The sequence below is a fragment of the Muscardinus avellanarius genome (assembly GCF_963383645.1).
Source record: "Muscardinus avellanarius genome assembly, chromosome: 11".
In the NCBI taxonomy this organism is placed as follows: Eukaryota; Metazoa; Chordata; class Mammalia; order Rodentia; family Gliridae; genus Muscardinus; species Muscardinus avellanarius.
Genome location: NC_137797.1, coordinates 21,395,729 through 21,409,050, shown reverse-complemented (window position 1 = coordinate 21,409,050; position 13,322 = coordinate 21,395,729). Strand labels below are relative to the sequence as shown.

The following is a 13,322-nucleotide window of genomic DNA, read 5'->3' as shown; positions in this document are numbered from 1 at the left end:
ATTCGCCTCCGGGTGTGGTGGCAAACGCTTGTAATCCCCGCTTGGGAGGCAGAGACAGGAGGATCGCGCTGGTTTGAAGCCAGCCTTGCTGGTTTAAGAGACCCTGTTTCCAAATAAAAAAATATAAAATAGGTGTGGGAGTGTAGCCCAGAGGTAGAAGGCCCCTGGGTTCCCAGTACCACCAAAATTAATAATAATAATAATAATAATAATAATAATAATAATATAAAATAAGCCAGGCATGGTGACACACGCTTGTAATCCCAGCATTCGAGAGGCTGAGACCAGAGGATCGCGGTTCTCGGACAGCCTCAGCTACTTAGTGAGGCCCTCTGCAACTCAGTGAGACCCTGTTTCAAAATAAAGAATTTTAAAAAATGGGCAGGGGGTGTAGCTTGAAGGTCAAATGCCCCTGGGTTCCATCCCCAGACCTGCAAAAAATAAATAAATAAACAAATAAATAAATAAATAAAAATAAAAAAAGGCATGGGCCACTATCCTCATTCATCTAGTGACCTCTGTTTCTAAATTGGCCACGGCTGCTCTATAATTCCTTGGTAAAATTTTACAAGAAGCTGGGTATAGTGGTGCATGCTTGCAACCTCATTGCTAGGAAGACTGAAACCAGAGGATCGCAGGTTCAAAGCCAGTCTGGGCAATTTAGCTAGGCTCTCGACAAGCTAGCAAGACCCTGTTATCAAATAAATAAAATTGGGCTGAGGGTGTAGCTTGGAGATAGAGTGTCTCTGGGTTCAAACCATCAGTACCATACGTGAAATTATTTTATAAGAATGCTAAATATTGTACTAGAGAATAAATACTTGTCTTTGCATACTATGCTATAGAGAGTCGTTCTCATTAGGGAAGAATTTTGTCCCCAAGGACAAATTTGATGTTATGTGGGATATTTTTTGTCACAACTAAGGGAGGGTCAGGCACCCAGAGGATAGAGGCCAGGCATGCTGCTTAACATTCCAACTGCATAGGACAGCTCCCATCCCAACAGCAAAGATTTAGCCAATCCCAAATGTCAATAGTGCCAAAGTTGAGAAACCCTCCTTTAGTGCTGGGCATGGAGGTGCAAACTTGTAATCCCAATACTTGGAAGGCTGAGACAGGAGGATCACACAGGTTTGAGGCCAGCCTCAGCAATTTAGTGAAGCTCTCAGCAACTTAGTGAGACCTTGTTTCCAAATAAATAAAATAAAATAAAATAAAATAAAATAAAATAAAATAAGGCCGGGCGTGGTGGCGCACGCTTGTAATCCCCGCGCTTGGGAGGCAGAGACAGGAGGATCGTGCAGGTTCAAAGCCAGCCACGCGCGCTGGCTTAGGAGACCCTGTTTCCAAATAAAAATGTAAAAATAGGTCTGGGAGTGTAGCCCGGAGGTAGAAGGGCTTCCAGGAACCCCAGAACCACCAAATAAAATAAAATAAAATAGGAGCTGGGTATGGTGGAGCACGTTTGTAATCCCAGCACTTGAGAGGCTGAGACAGGATCAGGATTGCACAGGTTCAAAGCTATCCTCAACTACTTAGTGAGGCTCTCAGCAACTTAGTGAGACCCTGTTTCCAAATAAAGTATAAAACTGGTCTGGGAGTATAGCCCAGAGGTAGAAAAGCCTCTGGGTTCCACCCCCAGTACCACACACACAAAAAACTATTAAAAAATAGGGCTGGGGTGTACCCTGGGGGTAGAATGCCCCTGGGTTTCCAACACTAGTACCACCAGAAAAAAAAAAAAGAAAAAAAAAGAAAGAACAAAAGAAAAGAAAGAAACCTTCCTTTAGACAAAATGTTATTTTGTTTTAAAAATATTAAATGTCATTGATGATTTATTAACTCCAGCCTTTACCATGGCTCTCACACACAGACTTCTGTGGACCAAGACAAGCTGGGTCAAGCGTTTGAAGATGCCTTGGAGGTCCTGAGGCAGCATTCGGCAGGAGAGCTCCAGTACTCCCCAGGTAAAGACCAGGCTCTTCTGCCCACACACCTGATCATCACATGGCTGGCTGCTCACAGACAAAGCAAGAGTAAGAACAGTGACCGTGGCTAGAAAGAGGAGCTCAGTGGCAGGGCACTCGCCTAGCTTTAGCAGTCCTTTGTATGAGCCCTAGCACCCCCCACCACACACACACACACACACACACACACACACACACACACACACACAAAGGAAAAAGAAAAAAATAGACTTTTTTTTGCAGTATTGGGGATAGAACCCAGGGTCATTCTGCCTCTGAGCCATACCTCCAGCCTTATTTATTTATTTTTATTTGTTTATTGGTGGTACTGGGGTTCCTGGAAATCCTTCTACCTCCGGGGTACACTCCCAGACCTATTTTGTATTTTATTTGGAAACAGGGTGTCTTAAGTCAGCGAAGCTCGCTTCGAACCTGCGAGATCCTCCTTTCTCGCCTCCCAGTGTGGGGGATTACAAGCGTGCAACACCATGCCCGGCTTGTATTTTATTTTGAAACAGGGTCTCACTGAGTTGCAAAGGGCCTCACTAAGTAGCTGAGGCTATCCGCGAACCACAATCTTTCTGTCTCAGTCTCCCAAATGCTGGGATTACAAGTGTTGCCACCATGCGCGGCTAAGAGACCCTGTTTTAAAATAAAAATAAAATAGGGCTGAGGGTGGAGATAGAATTCCCCATGGGTTCAATCCCCAGTGCAACAACAACAACAAAAAAAAAAAAAAAGAGAGAAATTAAAATAGGGCTGGGGGGTCAGCTCAGAGGTAGAATGCCCCAGGGTTCAATTCCAAGTGCCAAAAAAAAAAGTCTGAGCATATGGCCCAGCCCTAGGAGCACGTGATTTGCCTAATGTGTGAGGTCCTGGGTTTGATTCCCCAGTATGGGGTTGGGGGGGCCTGGAGTCTGGTTGGTATGTATTTAATTAGACATGTCATTTCAACTATTCAGGAAAGGTTTTTCAGTTTTTCTAGGTTATCTTACAGATCTTCCACCTGTCTAAAATATAGTTTACTTGGAAGAAGACATATTTTTACCCTTCACCTACTATCCTACAGACTGTCTAGCCGAGATGAGAGCAAATATGTTTCTATTGAGTTTGTCTAGGTATTGCAGGGAGTTCCAAGATAAAAGAAGTGTGGTGTCTCTGTCTCCAGACACGTGGAACATGTGTGTGTGTGTGTGTGTGTGTGTGTGTGTGTGTGTGTCACTGGGAATTAAACTCAGGGCCATTCTCCCTCTGAGCTACACCCCCAGCCCTATTTCATTTTTCATTTTAAAACAGGGTCTCACTAGGTTAATGAGAATCTCACTACTCGCTGAGGCTGTCTTTGAGCCTGCGATCCTCCTGTCTCAGCCTCCCAAGTACTGGATTACAGGCATGCACCATCACACCTGGCTTTGGAATTGTTTTAATAAGAGGAATAGGCTGTGTAAAAGAATATCTATAATACTTGCCTAATGGAATAAACTCCATATAATAGTATAACCTTTGGCTTCAGTGTCTTTCTCTGTTTTCAGATTACAGAAATTACCTGGCTTTCATCAACCACTGTCCTCATATTCGAGGAAGTCCCAACTGCTACGGAATGCTAACTTCAGAGGAACCCGTCTATAACTGGAGAACCGTAACGGTGAGCATCTTTACTGAGACCGACCCTCAGAACAGGCGAGCTTCCTCTGTGCAGGCCTTCCAGGTGGCAAGGCCAGCCGAGCTCAGAGATAAGGCTAAGGGCCTGCAGTCAGCGTGGTTGGTCATCAGCAACGCTGTCAAAGAGGAGGCTGCCCTCCAGTGATGGTCTGTGCTCTCCCTCGCTGATTTGAATGACTTCTATACAGGCCTGGTGAAATGATGCACGCTTACAATCCTAGTATGTAGACTGAGACAGGAGGATCAAGGTCCATGGTCAGCCTCAGCTACTTAGCCCTCCACGATCCAGTGAGACTGTTTCTCCCCCCCCCCCCCCCAGGTCTGCGGATGGAACCCAGGGGCATTCGACCTCTGAGCTACACCCCTTGCTCTATTTTTTATTCTTTATTTTGAAACGGGGTCTCACTTAGTTGCAGAGGGCCTCATTAAGTAGCTGAGGCTGTCCACAAACTGGGATCCTCCGGTCTCAGCCCCCCGAATGCTGGGATTACAAGCGTGTGCCACCATGCCCGGCTGAGACTGTGTTTTAAAATAAAGAATAATGCCGGCATTATTATGTGTTTTCAAATAAAATTTTCTTTGTGTGTGTGGTACTGGGGGTGGAACCCAGAGGCTTTCTACCTCCGGGCTATACTCCCAGACCTTTTTATATTTTATTTGGAAACAGGGTCTCATTAAGTTGCTGAAAGCCTCACTAAGTAGCTGAGGCTGGCTTCGAACCTATGAGATCCTCCTGTCTCAGCCTCCCAAGCGCGGGGATTACAAGTGTGCGCCACCACACCCGGCACAAATAAAAATATAAATAATAGGTCTGGAAGTGTAGCCCGGAGGTATAAGGGCTTCCAGGAACCCCAGTACCACCACCACCAAATAAAAAAAAAAAAAAAAAGATTGCCGGGCGTGGTGGCGCACGCTTGTAATCCCCGCACTTGGGAGGCAGAGACAGGAGGATGGCGCAGGTTCGAAGCCAGCCGCGCGCGCTGGCTTAGGAGACCCTGTTTCCAAATATAAAATGTAAAAAGAGGTCTGGGAGTGTAGCCCAGAGGTAGAAGGGCTTCCAGGAACCCCAGTACCACCAAAAATAAATAAATAAATAAATAAAATAAAAAAAAATTTAAAAAAAAAGATTAAGACATGGAAGCCTGGTGTGGTGGCGCAGGTTTGTAATCCCAGCATTTGGGAGGCTGAGACTGGAGGATCGCAGTTTGTGGACAGCCTCAGCTACTTAATGAGAGGCCCTTTGCAACTCGAAGAGACCCTGTTTCAAAATAAAGAATAAAATATAGGGCTGGGGGTAGAATGCCCCTGGGTTCCATCCCCAGTACTGTAAAACAAACAAACAACATAGGACTGGAGGTGTAGTTCAGAGAATGCCCTTGGCTGGCTTCAGTCTCCAGTACTGTAAAATAAACAAACAAACAATAAATGACCATAGGAAGTGATTTTAGGTTTTTCATATCGTGCTCCTTAGTCCATCTGAGGAACTGCAAAATATTATGGTTCCTCTAAGAGACAAAGGTCAAAGGACAGAGTTTCCCCTGCACTAGTTTTACTGACAGCCTTGTATTAACCTGCGCCGGCTTCCCTCTGGAGCTAGTAACCAATTCATTTATATTCTAGCTGGGCATGGTGGCGCAGGCTTGTAATCCCCGGGCTTGGGAGGTGGAGACAGGAGGATCGCGCAGGTTCAAAGCCAGCCGCGCTGGCTTAAGAGACCCTGTTTCCAAATAAAAAAATAAAAAAGTATAAAAATAAAATAGGTCTGGAAGTGTAGCCCCGGAGGTGAAGGGTTTCCAGGAATCCCAGAACCACAAAAAAAAAAAAAAAAAAAAAAAAAATATATATATATATATATATATATATATATATATGATATATATTAGCAGCCCCCAGGGAAGGGGGAGGTCTTTGTGATCTTGTCACTCATGTGGTCTTTTGTATTGTTTTCTTCATGCAGCTATTTTATCCAGCAGTTTTAGTATGGTGCAGTCTAAAGGTGATTTCCCCCCAATCATTACCTTCAGTTATGCTACCTATAAATTGTGCTGTGTGTGCGTGGGGGGGGGTACTTGGGGTGGAACCCAGGGGCTTTCTATCTCCAGGCTACACTCTCAGACCTACTTTCTATTTTATCTGGAAATAGGGCCTCACTAAGAGAGCTGAGGGGGGCTTCGAACTTGCATGATCCTCCTGTCTCAGCCTCCCAAGTACCAGGATTACAAGAGGCGCCACCATGCCCGCTCTGCTATAGGGCTTTTTTTTTTTTTTTTTTTTTTTTTTTTTTTTTTGCTGGTCTAGGGATGGAACCCAGGGGCATTCGACTTTCGAGCTATACCCTCTGCCCTATTTTTATTTATTTTGCAACAGAGTCTTACTGAATTTCAGAGGGCCTCACTAAGTAGCTGAGGCTGTCCACGAACTGCAATCCTCCGGTCTCAGCCTCCCAAATGCTAGGATTAAAAGCCTTTGCCAACACGCCCAGTTTGTAAGGCCTTTCTTTAAGACATTTTCCTTCCTTCCTTTCTTTCTTCCTTCCTTCCTTCCTTCCTTCCTTCCTTCCTTCCTTCCTTCTTTCCTTCCTTCCTTCCTTCTCCCCCCCCACATCTCGGGTATTGGGGATCGAACCCAGGGGCATTCTACCTCTGAGCTACACGTACCCCAAACTCTATTTTTTTTTTTTTTTGAAACAGAGTCTCAATAAGTTGCTGAGAGCCTCTTAAATTGCTGGAGCTGGCTTCAACCTTGCTGAGGCTGGCTTCAAACTTGCAATCCTCCTATCTCGGCCTCGCAAGTACTGGGATTATAGGCTTGTACTGCCATGCCCAGCAAGACATTTCTTGTAGAGGGTTTGGATTCCAATTTTAAACTCTACTACTTCCATTTAGGATTTCCAGATAAAATACAAATCCCTAATTACCCTATGTTGTTTTTTTGTGAGTGGTGCTGGGGATTGAACCCGGGGACATTCTACTTCTGAGCTTCACCCCCAACTCGATGTTTTTTTTTAATTTTTAATTATTTTTGGATGGTACTGGGGGTGGAACGTAAGAGCTTTCTACCTCCAGGCTATACTCCCAGACCTATTTTATACTTTATTTGGAAACAGGGTCTCACTAAGTTGCTGAGAGCCTCACTAAGTAGCTAAGGCTGGCTTTGAACCTGTGCGATCCTCCTGTCTCAGCCTCCCAAGTGCTGGGATTACAAGCGTGGGCCACCACCCGTGGCTTAATTTACCATGCCTGGCCTGATTTTTTTTTTTTTTTTTTTTTTTTTTGTGTGTGTGTGTGCTGGGGATTGGACCCAGGGGCATTCTATACCTTCAAGCTACACCCCCAGCCCATTTTTTTATTTTATTTATTTGTTTTTTGTGGTACTGGGGTTCCTGGAAACACTTCTACCTCCGGGCTACACTCCTAGACCTATTTTTTATTTTATTTATTTATTTATTTATTGTGGTACTGGGGTTCCTGGAAACACTTCTACCTCCGGGCTACACTCCCAGACCTATTTTTTAAATGCTTTTTTATTTGGAAACAGGGTCTCTTAAGTCAGCACGGCTGGCTTCAAACCTGTGCGATCCTCCTGTCTCCGCCTCCCAAGCACGGGGATTACAAGAGTGCGCCACCACGCCCGGCTCTAATTTTTATTCTTAATTGGAAACAGAATCTTACTAAGTAGCTGAGGCTGACTGCGAACCCCAATCCTCCTGTCTCAGCCTCCCAAGTACTGGGATTTCAAGCATGCACCACCACGTCTGGCTCTGATTTTTATTTACTAAGAAATCAAGCCACCTTACTAACACTTCAACCCCCAGCCCCTGCATGTAGTGCATAGCCTCTTGTGGTTGGGGACCCCTTGTCTTCTGGGCAGCCTCTTATGTGGGATACAGTAAGATGCACCCCCTTCTGCTGGGTCTGATTAACAAATGGACACTGCGTATCCTTGCCGCATGTATCGGCAGCAGCTTGGGCCGCTTCCTCCTGTCACTTCTCTTGGCTCTACCGCCCCAACTCCAGCTGCCATCTTTCTTTTCTTATCTCCTCTTGTCCAGAAGAGCATCTAGCAGGAATTAAAGCCCATCTTCCCTTTTTGCTGATACCTCAACCTCAATGATTCTTTTGGATTTTTCTTCCTCACTGGGTATTCTCAGAGGAAAGGAGGACACAACCCCCTCTTTTCTCATAGGAAAAGAAGGACGTGGGGTGGGACTCCCCAAAGCTGAAGAGGACCCTCTCTCCCTTGGTCCCTTATTTATATTGATTTGATATGACCTTGTTCCAGGAATTATCTGGCTGCAGTTAGGGGTAGCACTTTTTAGAATCTGGGAGATTCTTGGCATTGTTTATTTTCCTCTTAGATTTTTTTTTTTTTTTTTTTGCGGGTCTGGGGATGGAATCCAGGGGCATTCGACCTTGGAGCCACACCCCCTGCCCTAATTTTTTTTAATTCTTTATTTTGAAACCGGGTCTCACTGAGTTGCAAAGGGCCTCACTAAGTAGCTGAGGCTGTCCGCGAACTGTGATCCTCCTCCAGTCTCAGCCTTCAGAATGCTGGAATTACAAGCATGCGCCACCACGCCCGGTTTAATTTCCTCTTAGATTTTGACTTTAATATCAATTAGGGGCCACAGGAAAAGTTCCCAGTTAACATACTGCTGTATTCTATGTATAGAACAATGGTACGGACTTTTATCTCCAAGGAAATGTTCATCAACCTCTGCAGAACATAACCGAAAATCAGTTCGTGCAACCTGCTGTTTGCCAGCAAAAGGGAGGAAAAGGTATGTTGACGCATCACTCCTGACAGGTATAATGACCAGGTCTTCATAACGCGCGTGTGTGTGTGTGTGTGGGGGGGACTGGGAACTGAACCCAGGAGCATTCTACTTCTGAGCTACACACTCAGCCCTTTTTATTCTTTTGTACATATTTTAGTTATAGGAGGGAGAAATTTCCCCTAAGCTGTTTTAGTAATCTTATTACAATTGTGAAGAAAGGCATAGAAATCTGTTTCTTGAAAAACAAACAGAACCAAGAAGAAGCCTAATTCTCAATTATGCTTTCTGCCAAGTGTTTCATAATATTTCAGTATTTCATTAAGCATGAAATTATGGTTTCATAAACTTAATAAGGGTTATCTCACTTAAGTAGCAGGAGGGTGGCCTCTTGGCTAATATGTGGGCCATACCTCTCCTGCAGCAGAGTATACATTGGTATAAAGCTTTTGTTTGACTATACATGCATATATATGTATATGCATGTATATATGTGTATATATACATACATATGCTTATATGTTGTATGTATACACACATACATATATAAATATTGTATATATACATGTATGTATATGTATACATACAATATGTATGTGTGTATGTATGTGTGGTACTGAGTATTGAACTCAGAGCATTCTATCTTTGAGCTACACCTCTAGCCCTATTTTTTATTCCTTATTTTGAAACGGGGTCTCACTGAGTTGCAGAGGGCCTCACTAAGTAACTGACACTGTCCCTGAACCGCGATTCCTCCTGTCTCAGCCCTCCAAGCTCGGGGATTACAAGCATACACCACCACACCTGGCTTGCCCCCTGCTTTTAAAGAATAAAAATTTATAAACATTTTTCAAAAATTGAAAGCAATTTTTAAAAGAAAATGATCCTTCAAGATTGGCTTGACTGTTGAATGAGAAGCAGAAGAGTTTGTGTTTAGTGCCGTGACTTTAATCTGTGATGTGTTTTTGGTAAGTCCCTTTTATTTCTCAATTCAAGATAAAATAATGCAAATGATAATCTCTCTGAAAACCTCTGAGGTTTCCATCTGAGTGAGGACTGATGGCAAGAGAATAAAGCAGTTTGCGAACTGAGCATTCCAGTTTCTCAAGGGGAAGATGGAATTTGGTCATAGTTTGTTTGTTTTTAAGTCACTGTTGGATCTGGTGGAACATTTTTTTTTTTAATGGCATTGGGGTTTGAACTAAGGGCCATTCTTTTTTTTTTTTTATCATCGGGTCTGGAGATGGAATCCAGGGGCATTCAACCTCTGAGCTAAACCCCCTGCCCTATTTTTTTAATTCTTTATTTTGAAACAGGGTTTCACTAAGTTGCAGAGGGTGTTACTAAGTAGCTCAGGCTGTCTTTGAACCTTGATCTTCCAATCTCAGCCTCCCGAATGCTGGGATTACAAACTAATGCTGGGATTACAAACTAATGCTGGGATTACAAACTAATGCTGGGATTACAAACTAATGCTGGGATTACAAACTAATGCTGGGATTACAAACTAATGCTGGGATTACAAACTAATGCTGGGATTACAAGCTAATGCTGGGATTACAAGCTAATGCTGGGATTACAAGCTAATGCTGGGATTACAAGCTAATGCTGGGATTACAAGATAATGCTGGGATTACAAGATAATGCTGGATTACAAACTAATGCTGGGATTACAAACTAATGCTGGGATTATAAACGAGTGCCACCACGCCCAGCTAACTAAGGGGGATTCTACTTCTGAGTTACATGCCCAGCTCTATTTTATTTTTATTTTCAAACAGGGTCTCACTTGGTTGATGAGAGTCTCACTACTTGCTGAGGCTGTCCTTGAACCTGTGATCTTCCTGTTTTAGCCTCACACCCAGCTGTGCCACCACACCCTCACACCCAGCTAGTCAAAGAACTCTTACCAGCTGAACAAGCAAAAACCAACCAAACAAAAAAGAACCTCACGGTCCCGTTTTGTTATTTTATTTTATTTATTAATTTTTTTTTTTTTTGGTGGTACTGGGGGTGGAACACAGGCTTTCTACCTCCGGGCTATACTCCCAGACCTATTTATATTTTATTTGGAAACAGGGTCTCACTAAGTTGCTGAGAGCCTCACTAAGTAGCTGAGGCAGGCTTTGAACCTGTGTGATCCTCCTGTCTCAGCCTCCCAAGCGCGGGGATTACAAGCATGCGCCACCACACCTGGCTTCCGTTTTGTTATTTTAAAATATAAATGGCTACATTCCTAAAAAGGATGAAAAACTCTGGTAATACCATTTTCTTTTATTCTTTTTTTTTTTTTTTTTTTTTTTTGGTGGTACTGGGGGTGGAACCCAGAGGCTTTCTACCTCTGGGCTATACTCCCAGACCTTTTTTTTTTATATTTGGAAACAGGGTCTCACTAAGTTGCTGAGGCTGGCTTCGAACCCGTGCGATCCTCCTGTCTCAGCCTCCCAAGCACAGGGATTACAAGCGTGTGCCACCACGCCCGGCTCCCATTTTCTTTTTTTCTTGTTTTTGGTACTGATGATTGAACTCAGGAGCATTCTACCTCCAAGCTACACCTCAAGCCCTCTTTTTATTTTGTTTTGAAACAAGGTCAGCCGGATGTGGTGGCACACACTTGTAATCCCAGCATTCAGGAGGCTGAGACCTGATGATTAAGTTTACAGACAGCCTCAGGTACTTAGTGAGGCCCTCCACAACTTAGTGAGACCCTGTTTCAAAATAAAGAATTAAAAAAAATAGGACAGGGAATGTAGCTTGGAGGTCGAATGGCTTCTATCCCCAGACCTGTAAAAGAAAACAAACAAAAATGAACAAACAAACAACAGGGTCTTGCTAAGTAGGTTGCCGAGTCTTACTAGTTTGCCAAGGGTGGACTTGAACCTGTGCTCCTCCTGTCTCAGCCTCCCCTGTACTGGAATTACAAGCATGTACCACTACACCTGGCCCAGGTTTCCCTTTCCAGAAAAGGGCAGTGCAAAATTTTTGACAATGTCCACAGCAAGGGAAGGTCCAGTTGCAACTCTGACTGGTGAACTAGATCTTTGACCTAGTGCTAGAATGCTTTGCTCAGGGGATGAAGAAGAAAGCCATGCAGTGTTTAATCTGGAGTTAGCAAATCTTTCTTTGGGGCCAGCGATGGAGGTGTTTGACATTGTTCTGTCCATTTCAGGCAGGAAGAAGCTCCGGCTCTTTGAGTATCTTCATGAATCCCTGTGCAATCCCGAGATGGAGTCTTGCATTCAGTGGGTCGATCAAGCCAATGGCACCTTTCAGTTTATATCAAAAAACAAAGAAAAACTTGCTGAACTTTGGGGACAAAGAAAAGGCAACCGTAAGACCATGACTTACCAGAAAATGGCCAGAGCCCTGAGAAATTATGGGAGGACTGGTGAAATCATCAAAGTCCGAAGAAAGCTCACCTACCAGTTCAGTGAGGCAGTCCTCCAAAGACTCTCTTCAACTCATTTACTGGGGAAACAGGTCTTCTACTCACAGTCTAATGAACCCGATCAAGAATATTTCAGTTTAAATAACTGGAATGCAAACTACAGCTTCACATATGACAATTACCACGAGTACAGTCACCCTGGTTACTAAATAAATGCCCCAATATCCCAGTTCCCTAATATGAGGAAACCCAGCAAACAGCCTTGTCTTTGAAAGCAGTTGGCCCTCTTATCTGCAGGTTCCCCATCTATGGATTCAACCAATTATGGACTGAAAATATATATGTATTTAATTTTTTAAATTTTTATGCGTATCATATTGAAAATGGCATACATTCAGACTCTGCTTGGTGGCTTCTCCCTCCCCTCCCAACAGTGAGTGTCCAGGTTGACCATGGTACATTCATACTTTTATACATATTTGAATGTAGCTCCTCCATTAGTTGACCTAAGCCTTCTTCATCTCCTACCCTTCCATTTCAGCTTTGCCTGGGTTTCCCCTCCAATATCTGGAGTCCCTTTGGTATTCCTAATACTCCCTAGTTTTGGCATATTAGAGAAAACATATTGGACTGAAAATATTTGAAAAACGATTTCTAGACTCAACAGTAAGACTTCTTCTATTGTTATTCCCTAAGTGATATTGTATGACAACTATTTACAGAGCATTAATTCAGCTAGGCATCATGGCGCACACCTGTAATCCCAACACTTGGGAGGCTGAAATAGGAGGATCATAGGTTTGAAGAAAGCTTCAGGTAAGGAGATTCAGCAACCTAGTAAGACCCAGTTTGAAAAAAAAACTTGAAAGGGGCTGGGGGTATAGTTTGGAAGTAGAATGCCCCTGGGTTCAATCTCTAATACCACACACACACACACACACACACACACACACACACACAATTATTTCATACTGGTATTATAAGTAATCTAGAATTGATATGGGATATTCCTAGGTTATGTGCAAATAAAATGTCATATAAGGAGCTTGAGGATCCATGAATTTTGGTATTATAAGGGGTTTTGGAACCAATTTTCCTAGAAGATAACCAAGGTTCAACCTTACTGAAAAGAAAAAAAAAGTAACTTTATTGTTGCTATCTTTTTATCAAATATCATGTAATCTATACTATCATGAAAATTGTTGCCAATGAACAACTTTATTTCAAATGATCAGGCCCCATTTGAAAGTATAGGCTAGCCGGGCGTGGTAGTGCACACTTGTAATCCCAGCATTTGGGAGGCTGAGACAGGAAGGATTGCGGTTCATGGACAGCCTCAGCTACCACTTAGTGAGGCCCTTTACAACTCAGCGAGACCCTGTTTCAAAATAAAGAATGAAAAATAGAGCTAGGGGTGTAGTTCGGAGGTAGAATGCCCCTGGGCAACTACTTTCTTTTAAATTATGTCAGTTTGGATGATTTTATTTATCAACTTAAATATTTTTAGCCAGGTGTGGGGGTGTACACCTGT

The 13,322-nt window shown here is 43.4% G+C and overlaps 1 protein-coding gene across 1 annotated transcript in view; it reads left to right on the top strand.

Annotated features, from left to right (window-relative positions):
- Positions 1-12,000, top strand: part of SPIC (Spi-C transcription factor) — a gene marked incomplete at both ends in the record, with an annotated part of 35,416 nt that extends 23,416 nt beyond the window's left edge. Inside the window, 4 exons of the mRNA XM_080704810.1 lie at positions 1,849-1,967; positions 3,500-3,612; positions 8,301-8,409; positions 11,573-12,000. Of these exons, the coding sequence (XP_080560936.1) occupies positions 1,849-1,967; positions 3,500-3,612; positions 8,301-8,409; positions 11,573-12,000 (769 nt within the window). The remainder of the gene's footprint in view (positions 1-1,848; positions 1,968-3,499; positions 3,613-8,300; positions 8,410-11,572) is intronic.
- Between the last annotated feature and the right edge of the window lie 1,322 nt (positions 12,001-13,322).